Source organism: Acyrthosiphon pisum, chromosome A1 (assembly GCF_005508785.2).
Source record: "Acyrthosiphon pisum isolate AL4f chromosome A1, pea_aphid_22Mar2018_4r6ur, whole genome shotgun sequence".
NCBI classification, from domain to species: Eukaryota; Metazoa; Arthropoda; class Insecta; order Hemiptera; family Aphididae; genus Acyrthosiphon; species Acyrthosiphon pisum.
Genome location: NC_042494.1, coordinates 124009680 through 124021618, shown reverse-complemented (window position 1 = coordinate 124021618; position 11939 = coordinate 124009680). Strand labels below are relative to the sequence as shown.

Here is an 11939-nt window from a genome sequence, read left to right as displayed (position 1 = left end):
TACAATTATACATCAACTTCATGGTGTCACATCACTACATCAGTATTTAGTCAACACCATCTTCGATCGTGCAAGATGCATCATACAATTCTTGGTATTAGATAACCATTATAATATTTAGTATTTACTTAGATTTTAAAGTGTTAAAATCGTGAACCGGCCCTTCTATATACAATGATAATATAATAATATTATAATATTATAATAATATTCACTACTCAGTTTAATAATAATAATTAATAATATTCTGTAGTTTAGTATTCTACTCTCTGCACAATAGCAGTACCTACCTAACTTGAGTAATGACTAATGAATAAAATGACTATTAAAGTGCTTAAAGTAGTAGCTATAGTCATAGTACCTACCTATCTTATCTTAACGATATATTTATTATAAATTATAATTGTATAATATTATATTGTAATTTGTAGATACTACTCATTAGATAGGTACCTATGTTATATACTTAAATGAATATCGTATGTCATAGAATTTTATCAATAATACATGATAAAATATATACATATTTTCTCATGCTCTTAGATACCTAGTTGGTTTGCTTAGATCACGAATCATGATACATTATACATTAAGTTTTACATTATTTAATATTTATATTTCATATACTATAATACATAGACATATTAATGGTAATCGGAAAAAAAGAACACGGAAAAAAAGACCAACAGAAAAAAAGAACAATTTACAATTTTTGAAAACTACATTTTAAAACCAAGAATAATCATTTTAGTTATTTTGTTGTAATTGTATAATATAAAATATAGTACTCTAACACTGGTAACACTTTAAACAGTCCATTTTGTAAATAAGTCAAATAAATAAGCATTTAAAGATCAAATTTTGACAAAATTTATCAAATTTAAGATTCAATAATTATTTTGTAGTTAAAAATTTATAAAATGGTCAACTTTTATATCTAAGGATTGAAAATTTAAAACAAGATTCCACGTAAGTAGTTTATTCTGTTACCAAAAAATCTAAAAAACATATAAGCACAGTTTATTTTTATACTTATTTTAAGTTCAAATTTGGACGAAATTACATATTAAAATACCTAGAATAACTATTTTAGTTATTTTGTTGCGATTGTATAATATTATTCGTGGGTACATGAAACTTCTAAAATCTAAAGTATACCATTATATATCTATGATACTATCACGGTTTGTTGTTGATGTATAACGCTTCATATTAAATACCTAATGAATATTGTGATATGATTAATTTGGAATTTATTATAGGTACCAATTATAGGTCATTATTTTTTTTAATACCATAGATAAGTATATAATATGTCTTATAGACCGACTACCGTCTTCGCTCAGAATCGTTTTTCTTATACACTGATATTATATCATTGAATTCAAATTTAATACTATCCATTATACAGTGACCCACTTGTAACCTACTGTACAGCAGAGTGACATCCACTTACCCACCTTTTTTTTTTAGTATTGTGTTTAACATTGATTCATATGTTGACATGCTTTTTCTTTGCAATAAACAATAAACTGCCGTAGTAGAAACATTATTTACTTGCACTCGTATAACGTACAGTAATTTCTCCTTTTATTAAATTTAAATTGTATACAATATCCAAACAATATATTATAATGTACATATTAATTATAAAATTACAACAAAATAACTAAAATAATTATTCTCGGTTTTAAAATATAGTTTTCAAAAATTGTAAATTGTTCTTTTTTTCTGTTGGTCTCTTTTTCCGGGATTCCATATTAATATATCTATGCTAGGTATAATGATCTGAATTCTTTAAGGTCATGCTATAATAATTATTATCTATGATGTATTCTATATTGATGTTTACATTAAAAAATAAATATACTCGCGATCCGTTCGAAACAGCTGATAACGATTATTATAATATTTATTAAATTATTATATGCAATTTTAATAGTTTATATTGTTTATATATTATTATGTTCCTGTCGACTAACGATTTCTCATATAAATATATAATCACATATATCATGATGATATTATAATGTACAGTAAAGTAAACTGTTTTTTTCTATAGTAAAGTTGTACACAGACACAGTACACCGTCGTTTGTCCAACTCGAATACTGAATAGTCTACCTTTACAACTGTCACTGAATAAATATTAATATTTTTTTGCGTAACTGCCCGAGTGCCGTAGTGGTGCCATAGTGGTGCCGTCCGCCGCATTATCACTTAGTTAATAATAGTAATAATAATATTCAATTTAATCTAATTTTCATATTTATTTTATAATATTAAATTATTAAACCGTAAAGGGTAATAAAGTAGTTGTACAGTTGCGATTGTCTGATAGATTGCATGTCCCGAAGTGATCAATTTTATTATTTTCGTAGTCGTACTGCTGTCAAATAATGATGTGATATCAGTTAGCATTGTCGAATGTATATAAATTCACTGTAGTTACTAGTTATCATATTAAAATTCGTCTTGTAGTTTGAGCTATTATACTTGTAAGCAGTGACTATAACAGTATTATACACACAATGTTGGATTTACAAGAACCAAAGTCTAAAAAACCAGCTGGTGAGTTTTTAAAACATTTTTCATAGGGGTTACTAAATAGATATTTGCACAAATTTATATTTTACTGCTTGGATATTATTACAGATACAGCATTCAAACAACAACGGCTGCCTGCATGGCAACCAATTCTAACAGCACGCAATGTAATGCCCATATTCTTTGCAGTTGCAGCAGCATTTATTCCAATCGGCATAGGTTTACTATACCTCACAAATATGGTGAGTAATTTTTTATACTTATAGAAGTTTCTATACAAACCTAATTGTATTTTAATACATTTTTAGGTTCAAGAATTTACTCTTGATTATACCCACTGCAAATCAATTGATGATCCGAAACAGCGATCTTGTGCAGATATCATTGGTAGCAATCGCAACATGTCTTGTCATTGCAGTATTCCATTTAAGTTGGAAGAAGATTTTGCTGTATGATATTAGATTGATCTATAACACTATGGTTAATGTTATTTTAATGTTTTAACATGTCTTATTTGTACTTTGTATAGCCTAATGTTTACATGTACTATGGATTAACCAACTATTATCAAAACCATCGGCGTTATGTAAAATCAAGGGACGATTTTCAGTTGCTTGGAAAACTAAGCAAAACTCCATCTAGTGACTGTGCTCCATATGATTATCACAACAACAAGCCAATTGCCCCTTGTGGAGCTATTGCCAATTCATTATTCAGTGGTATGTACTCATTTAGTATTCAATAATCTTTTGTATATTTATTGTTGATTTAGAGTACTTACCTGTAAAAAATGTTTCAAATGGTAATAATTGTTATTTCGCCACCATACAGAAAAATATTTTTTTTTGAAGAATTAATGGACAACACTAATTTTTTTTTTTAATTTTAAGTTTATTTTTGTATTATTGTCTCGATTATTGTAGACAAATGAAAAAATGTTTTGGTAAAATTCCAAGTTAAAAAAATTATTTTTCAATAAGATAATGAGATTTGATCCATAGCCGCGTGAGGTCATAGAGTTGACGAATGAGTAGCCGCCATATTTTACGTATAAAAAAATTAAAATTGATCGATTTACACAATGATTTTAATAACTTACGATAGTATTTCAACATTTTTCATAATCCTAAGTATATTTATGTGCTAAGACGATGGTGTGATTTAAAATGTAATATATATTGTTATTGTATACATATTCTAAATTATAATTAAGTAAAAGTATTGAGTTCGCAACTCGTATTGTCGTATACACAATTTTAAGAAATTTTTATAATAGTTTTATCTACTATGAAATAACTAGAAATTAATCACATCAGTGTCCTAAACACGAAAAAACACTTAGGGTTACTTAAATTGTTGTATTAATCTAGACATTTTTACACGTAAAACATACATTGCCATTCAGACTTTTGCTCTATGACGTCACACTCATATTTTCAAACACCTGTATCTCATTGAATAATTAGTGTTAAAGTGTAGGACCCATTCTATATATCTAAGATAATGAAACTTTAAATCTAAGCAAACTTATTTTTAGTGTTGTGATGCCCTTTAATGAATCTATTAAATAATTTTAGCCATTTTGACTATAAATTATATTATGTTTAAATATTTTCTAAATTATTAGGTAACTAAATTTGATTAAATTGTGTTTAATATAAAAAAGTATTATCTAGATTTTCAAATACATATTATCACAGAATAAATAATAATATTCCATTATATTCTGTGACATTATTAAATCAAACAATTAATTTTATAACTAATGTTCAATGAATTAAATTATTTAAAATTATACAATATAGTTAAAAATTATTTTTTTATTTCAGATAACTTAATATTGATGTACAGTGAACGAATTGTTCCATTGCTTCGAACACAAATTGCTTGGAAATCTGATAAAAGTATCAAATATCATAATCCAGAACATTCAGAAGGAAATTTGAAAGAAGGTATCCTACATAATCACTTAATATAGATTGTTTTATAGTTTTAAAATAAAATAATTGGAAATTAGTAATAGAAGCAGACAAAAACATTTTGAAATAGCACATCCATCCCTACTACCGATAATCAGTACCACATAATATTTAGTGCATGTCAAAGTGTTATATACTTTTTAATAGTATATTATATAACATCATTGTTTCAAGAAGTAAATAATATTGCGACAAAATTATCTTATTTAACAACATCCACTTCAGCCACTATTTTATAAAATGCTAATGCTGTTAAAAGTTTTTATTCTTATGAAATTACTAATGAAGTAATGAATAAGATAATAATGTTGAAATTATACATTTTTTAAAAAAAGGTCATTGAGATAATATATGTAATTCAAAAACAATACATTTTTTATTACTCTGTTAAATCCAATATTAATATTGAAGTATATACATAAGTGTTCTTGACTACTCATACTTATTATTATTATCGTCTCTGTTAAGTGAATCAATTTTCATTTAGGATAATTTCTCCCATTCATTTTTAGTTTATTATCTTTGTAATATTATGTATATTCTATAAATGAGGAAGAAATATTTGGAAGGAGAAATGTGATATACCAACAAAAATAGCCAGGTCAAAATGTGCAATTATTGGTCAGATATTTAAAAATTATAATGTTGATAATGAACAATATTAATTTAAATTACATTGTTTGTAATAAATAACAAATAATTTGTATAAGTTTAATACACTTACAATAAAAAATAAATAAATATCTGTTATAAACCACATAAAACACTTTTTTCCATATTGATAATACCAATTTGTATGATCACTTTTGAGATTGGGGGACGGAGTGGCCAAGCGGACTAAGGCATCGATTGTGACACGCACCGTCACCGGTTTGAACTCGGCCACAGCGACATTTTTCTTCAGGCAGTCACAGTGTCCGGATAGTGAGGCCGCTATCTCCCCACCAGATACCTATGGGTGCCCACCAAAAAAATTCTGCCAAAACAAACACACGTGTTCAAAAACCTACAGTACCCTCTCCCACAGTTCCACAAGCTAATGACATTAGTTGTTGAAATCTCAACCAAAAAAAAAAAAAAACTAGAGATTATTTATGTTTTTTTTTGCGTTTTATAATATATATATGCATATTTTGAACCATAACCGTTGTTAAATTTTAAATCTTGTACGATTATACGTTTATACATGCGCATGTGTATATTTTATAAATATTTTTTTTTTTAATTTTGTAAATAATTAAATTATAAATATTTCACTAACACTATAATACTAGTTATATCTAGTTATCTGTGTTCACAGTAAGTCTGAGCTCGATACTATTTGATAGACCAAAAATATGTCTCTTCTTGAACGATTGTTTTATACAAATATGTATCGATACACTGAATTTGTTTCTTAAGAATATTGAATGTTCATGAAATATACGCGTATGCACATGTATATAAATGGGTAATCTAACAAGCTATAATACAATTTAAAAATGGTCAATGTTTAAAATAATTCATATATTTTCAAAAAAACACGATATATCCCTATATTACACGGGTTGAAATAGCAACCCTAGTGACTGCAGTGTAGCCTGTGGCTGTTTAATCGTGAGACTTATTTTGGGACTTTATTAGAAGAGGAGTTTGGTCTCCTTGTTCTAGTCTTCATGGCTATAGCCTTATTATTGTTACTGCACATTTTAATAGACTGTTTTTATAATTTATGTATAACACATTTCACAGTACATGTAGGTAGTTTAGCTCTATGTAATTTTGTAGTATAAGACCTCTAAAGAAAATAAGTATATGTTATGGCATTTTTTCTAATTTTCAACTTGCAACAATTATGACTGACATTTTATGTTTTGTAAACAATGTAAATAATAAAATCATTTATAGAGTATCAAATATTTTATTTTTAGCATTTAAAGATTTTGAAAAACCAATTGACTGGCGTGTTAATATATGGGAATTGGATAAGGAAAATGAATTGAACAATGGTTTTGAAAATGAAGATTTGATTGTTTGGATGCGAACTGCAGCACTTCCAGATTTTCGTAAACTATACAGGCGTATTGATCATTCCAAGGAATTTAAAAATGGATTACCTAAAGGACATTACAAATTAGTCATAGATTATAGTATGTTTCATGTAATAAAAAAAAAACTGATTCACTAATATAATAATTATACAATTTTTAGATTATCCAGTAGCAGGCTTTGGCGGAACAAAAAGTTTGATACTGTCCAACACTTCATTTACAGGGGGCAGAAACTTATTTCTTGGATATGCTTATATTGTTGTTGGATGTTGCTGCTTTTTATTAGGGTTATTGTTTTTAATTCTTCATATCAAATATAAACCCAGGTATGTTAAAATTAAAAATGATATTATACTTAGGCCTTTGGCATCCAATTAGTTACATTTATTTACTGGATAAATATATAAATGCTGTTTAAAACTTTAATTAAATGTCTATCATCAGATCCAGTACCTGGTGTAGAATTTCTAGTTAGATATTGTTGAATTATTAATTTTTGAATAAAAAGTTTAAAAAATGTGAGTAATTAATATTTGTTAAAATGGTAACAATTGTACACAATAAGTATTATAATATGTAAAGGTGCAGAAGAAACATGCCCTTGACCAAATGGCAGTTGATTTACTATAATGAACAACAGCTACATATTTTGGTGATATGTTCTATAGATCAGGTATAAATCATATCACCGAGAGAATATGACTATATCACTAGTACAAATGAGGGTTGCTTTTTGTTATGTGTGGTGGGAGGTTGGACCGCCTTAGTAGGTGGCTTTGCAGTAGGAAACTACTGGTTTTAGTTTATGTCCACTCATACTCTTTCGGTTGACAGATTATACGGTAGTATACTTTAAATATATTGTACAACTGTTGTGTATAGTATGTGAATCGCAGAAAAAAAAAGTCCCGATAAAAATTAATGAAAATATATCAAAATTGAAATATAAATATGCTAAAATTGTATTGAAAAATGCTTTAAAGTTACATATAAAAACATAAAATATAAAACAATTTAATTTAATACAAGTCTAAAATAATAAAATGTAATACAATAGTATAATAAATACAATATTATAGTACCTATATAGTAATAATAATAATGCTATAAAAATGTAATACTATAATAAGATACACCTCTTACTTATGTTATGACTTAAGGCTGTTAAAAAGGCCTGTTTATAGGTATACATATAACTAGAGCCCGGATTTATATGTATTTAAAAAGTGTCGAATATGCAAGGAAAAAGTGGCTAAATGTGCAATTATATGCCATATGTTATACATTATAAAATGTATTTTTAAAAAAAAAAAACACATTTTTACACCAAGGAAAGTAGGTACTTACTAGATATTCTATCAGAAATAAAAAAATATTTAAATAATATTTAAACATTTAATACTTTAAAAAACCAAAATGCAATATTTTATAATCTTCATTTTTTCATATTTTAGATTGTTTGAAATACAATGTCTAAAACTCTCAGAAAACTTAAAAAAGGAATAAAATAAAATCATCTGTAAATATTATTAGTTAAAAAAAAAAATTTGTAAAATTGAGTTACTGCCATATTCGTTGCACTCGTCAAAGTAACAATATAGTATGCCAAAATTCGGGTGTATGTGATTTATTTTTGTTAATATATTGTTATCAATACTTCCACTGATCTCATGAAGTGTTCCAAAACTGACAATATTTTAACAATATTCTTGTAGGAAACAGTGTCAACGATATTCGATAAACGATTTTCTCTTAAAATTTCTAAAATATATTTATCTTAAATTAAAATAGGTAATTTATTAAAAACCCATTAAATATGTATGTTACATGCATTTATGAACCAATATGCAATAATCCTCTAAATATGCAACATGAAATTTGGTGTTTAAATTCAGTGCGAGATGAACCATGGACATTTTAGAACCCCTAGACGTACATACACTTAGTAAAAATATGCAAATGCATATAATTCCGAGCTCTACATATAACCTATTATTATACCAAAAAAACATTTGTTTTATGTAAAGTTCCTAATCAAAGTTCAAATTATAAGTATCTATAGTAATTTTTTATATGTTTATTAGTCTACTATATTTGAAAAACCGTCCAGCATGAATTCTTATTATAACAAACTAAAATTTTTTTAAAATTACCTCTGCTTATTACCTTTCAATTTATGATGAATAATATTTATAGTTGAAACTTTTTATATTTATCTATATAATTTGATATATACCATATTAACATTACGCTAAAACTAAATAGTAAATTACTAAATTATAGCAAAAGCCAAAAATATGATCTTCATTAAGGAACTTGAAAATTAAATATATATAATACAATATATACACTGTATAGGTATGTAAGCTCCCTTCTATTTTTTATGAAATTATATGATTTTTTATGTAACTTTAATGTATTTTTCAATACAATTTTAACATATTTATTCTTCAATTTTGATATATTTTAATTCATTTTTTCTGGACTTTTTTCTAGTGTAGGACTTTTTACCGGGACTTTTTTTCTCGATTACCATATTATGTATGTGCTGTTCCATGTATTTAGTTTAGTGCATACTCTCTGTATCTAACATAGATTTTTCAAAATCATTTTTAAATTAGATGAACTATTATTTTATTTTAAGTTGATGATGAATGATCATTTGAAATTATAGAGATAGTGCTCACCACAAAACCTTCATCCTAACCTCCTTTCATCCAGTATTTAATGATAAAATGCATTTTATTGAAATTTTTTTTTTCAGTGCGAATACAGGAGATATTTCCGTTGTTTCGCCATCAACATCTTATCAGTGATTTTAGTATAGTTTTTTCTTTATTGAAGAAGTAATTCCTTGTGTTTTTTGCACGTACAAAATATTAAATTGGGCTGTGCTTCAATTAGCAACTAATGAGCTTTATAAGGCAATGTGATATATATAAAAAAATCATACTTTAATTTATCACAATTATATAATCACAATTGACCAATATCTAATTTATATTAAAATGTACTTATAAGTTAAACTATAATAGGAATTATTTTAGCATAAAATATATCTATAGTAAATATTATAACACCATATAACTTAAATCAGTTGAATCCGATTACCATTATTAATTTGTATTATTATGTATTAAGAAACACTGTCACTGAAATAAGTCTCGATAATTTGTTAAAATTTGTTATAATAATAATTTGTTACCTTTATAAAACATTGTTGAGCTTTAAACTATATATTTGCACAATCTTTTAATGTAAAATTAATAGTAAATAAGAATTTTAATTATGTGTCTAGTCATAGGGGTTAACATTTGTTAGCTGTTCATAAGACTTAATTTTAGAACAATATAAGCTTAAAGCTTATTTTATTATTTGTTTACACTTAAACATTAAACAATAATATATTTGTTGATTTATTTCTTATTTTGTAATCAATCTTCTATTGTTTTGTACTTTTGTGCATATAATTTTTTACTTATTTTAAATTGTCTCGTTTGTCAATAGCAAATATAAAAACAGCTGGGGTTTTACATTCATGAGTCATTACAATTTTAAACATTTTTAAGACATTTTAAACATTTTCAAAAAAAAAAAAAAGCAGCTAAGTGGATGTCGCTCTGCTGTACAGTAGGTTACAAGTGGGTCATTGTATAATGGGTTTTATTAGACTTGAATTCAATGATAAAATATCATTGTATAAGAAAAACGATTTTGAGCGGAGATGGTTTGTCAGCCTGGATATTTTATATTGTTATTATTTATTTTATCATGTAAGTTGAATTAATATTATAATATTATATTTTAGATTCTGAGTGAAACGATGAATGTATTGATTTTACAATGATGTTTTTTTTTTTTTTTTTTTTATTATTATTATTTTTTTTTTTTTTTGTGTCTGTCATCACGTTTTAGGACAGTAGAAGTGCTTCGATTTTTCTTCAACAGTATCTTTTCTGATAGGAAAGTGAATCTAGTTGGTACTTTGGAGGGTCAAAAGAAAAATTTTTCCAGTAGTTTTCAAAAGCGCCGTAAAAAACAAAAGAAAAATTAAGGAAAAACGGGAATTTTTACGCAAAACCTGTTTTCGAGAAAATTGATTTTGGTTTTTGGTGTAACTTTAAAACAAATGACCGTAGATACATGAAATTTTCACTGGTTTATATTTCCATTTTCTATACATGATAAAATTTTCAAAATATTTTGATTTTTTTTGAACTGTTTAGGAACGTTTTCAGTTTCCAATATTATTCATTTTTTTTTCTATGCATGTCAATATAACATTATTTGTTGAGTAAAAATAAATTGAAAATTTAATACAAGGCTCCTACTATATAGTTACAATGATATTTGAAAAATGTTAAAAATCCTTAGCCACAGTTTTTTTTTATTAGCATTTAAAGTTCAAAAAATGACAAAATATGGAAAAATCACGAAAATTAGCAAATTATGTTTAGTTAAGAATTCGTAAAAATTTTTCTTTTTAAATCTAAGATTTGAAAATGTAATACAAGATTTCTCATAATATTGTCTATCTTTATCAAAAAAAAAATGTCTACAAAAAAGTCAAATTAAATTTTTATGAGCGTTTGAAATTCATATTTTTACGACATTTGATATTAGCTCGATTTTTCATGTGACAATATTCTTATTTTATTGTAATTAAAAACGAATGACTGTAGATATTTGAAAATTTCACTGAATGTTAATTTTTTCATTTTTTATACACCATAACATTTTAAAAATATTTTGACTTTTTTTTAGCTGTTAACGGACATTGTCAGTTTTCAATTTGTTTAGTTTTTTTTTCTATAAATATCAATAAAATTTTGTTTGTTGGGTAAAAAAGCGTGAAAATTTAATGCAAGGTTCTTGATATATTGTTACAATAGCAGTTGAAAAATATTAAAAATACATAAGCACAATTTTTTTTTATAAGCATTTAAAGATCGAATTTTGACATAATTTATCAAATTTAAGATTCAATAATTATTTTGAAGTTAAAAATTTATAAAATGGTCAACTTTTATATCTAAGGATTGAAAATTTAAAACAAGATTCCAAGTAAGTAGTTTATTCTGTTACCAAAAAATCTAAAAAACATATAAGCACAGTTTATTTTTATACTTATTTTAAGTTCAAATTTGGACGAAATTACATATTAAAATACCTAGAATAGCTATTTTAGTTATTTTGTTGCGATTGTATAATATTATTCGTGGGTACATGAAACTTCTAAAGTATACCATTATATATCTATGATAGTATCACGGTTTGTTGTTGATGTATAACGCTTCATATTAAATACCTAATGAATATTGTGATATGATTAATTTGGAATTTATTATAGGTACCAATTATAGGTCATTATTTTTTTTAATACC

At 25.5% G+C, this 11939-nt stretch overlaps 1 protein-coding gene across 1 annotated transcript; it reads left to right on the top strand.

The window, feature by feature from the left end:
* The first annotated feature begins 1838 nt into the window (after positions 1–1838).
* Positions 1839–9989, top strand: LOC100164081 (cell cycle control protein 50A). The gene is made up of 8 exons (XM_001942928.4): positions 1839–2570; positions 2655–2788; positions 2855–2995; positions 3076–3265; positions 4376–4498; positions 6436–6654; positions 6716–6881; positions 9320–9989. Exons 1-8 carry the CDS (start codon positions 2531–2533, stop codon positions 9369–9371), a joined length of 1065 nt encoding a protein of 354 aa, XP_001942963.2. The 5' UTR covers positions 1839–2530; the 3' UTR covers positions 9372–9989.
* Positions 9990–11939: the final 1950 nt, after the last annotated feature.

What these genes read in the sequence shown, in the direction of transcription:
- LOC100164081 (XM_001942928.4), top strand. Translation starts at nt 2,531, where the DNA reads ATGTTGGATTTACAAGAACCAAAGTCTAAAAAACCAGCTG. An exon ending in AGTTGGAAGAAGATTTTGCT is followed by an intron (nt 2,996 to 3,075) that starts GTATGATATTAG and finishes TACTTTGTATAG; the next exon opens with CCTAATGTTTACATGTACTA. An exon ending in AGAAGGAAATTTGAAAGAAG is followed by an intron (nt 4,499 to 6,435) that starts GTATCCTACATA and finishes TTTTATTTTTAG; the next exon opens with CATTTAAAGATTTTGAAAAA.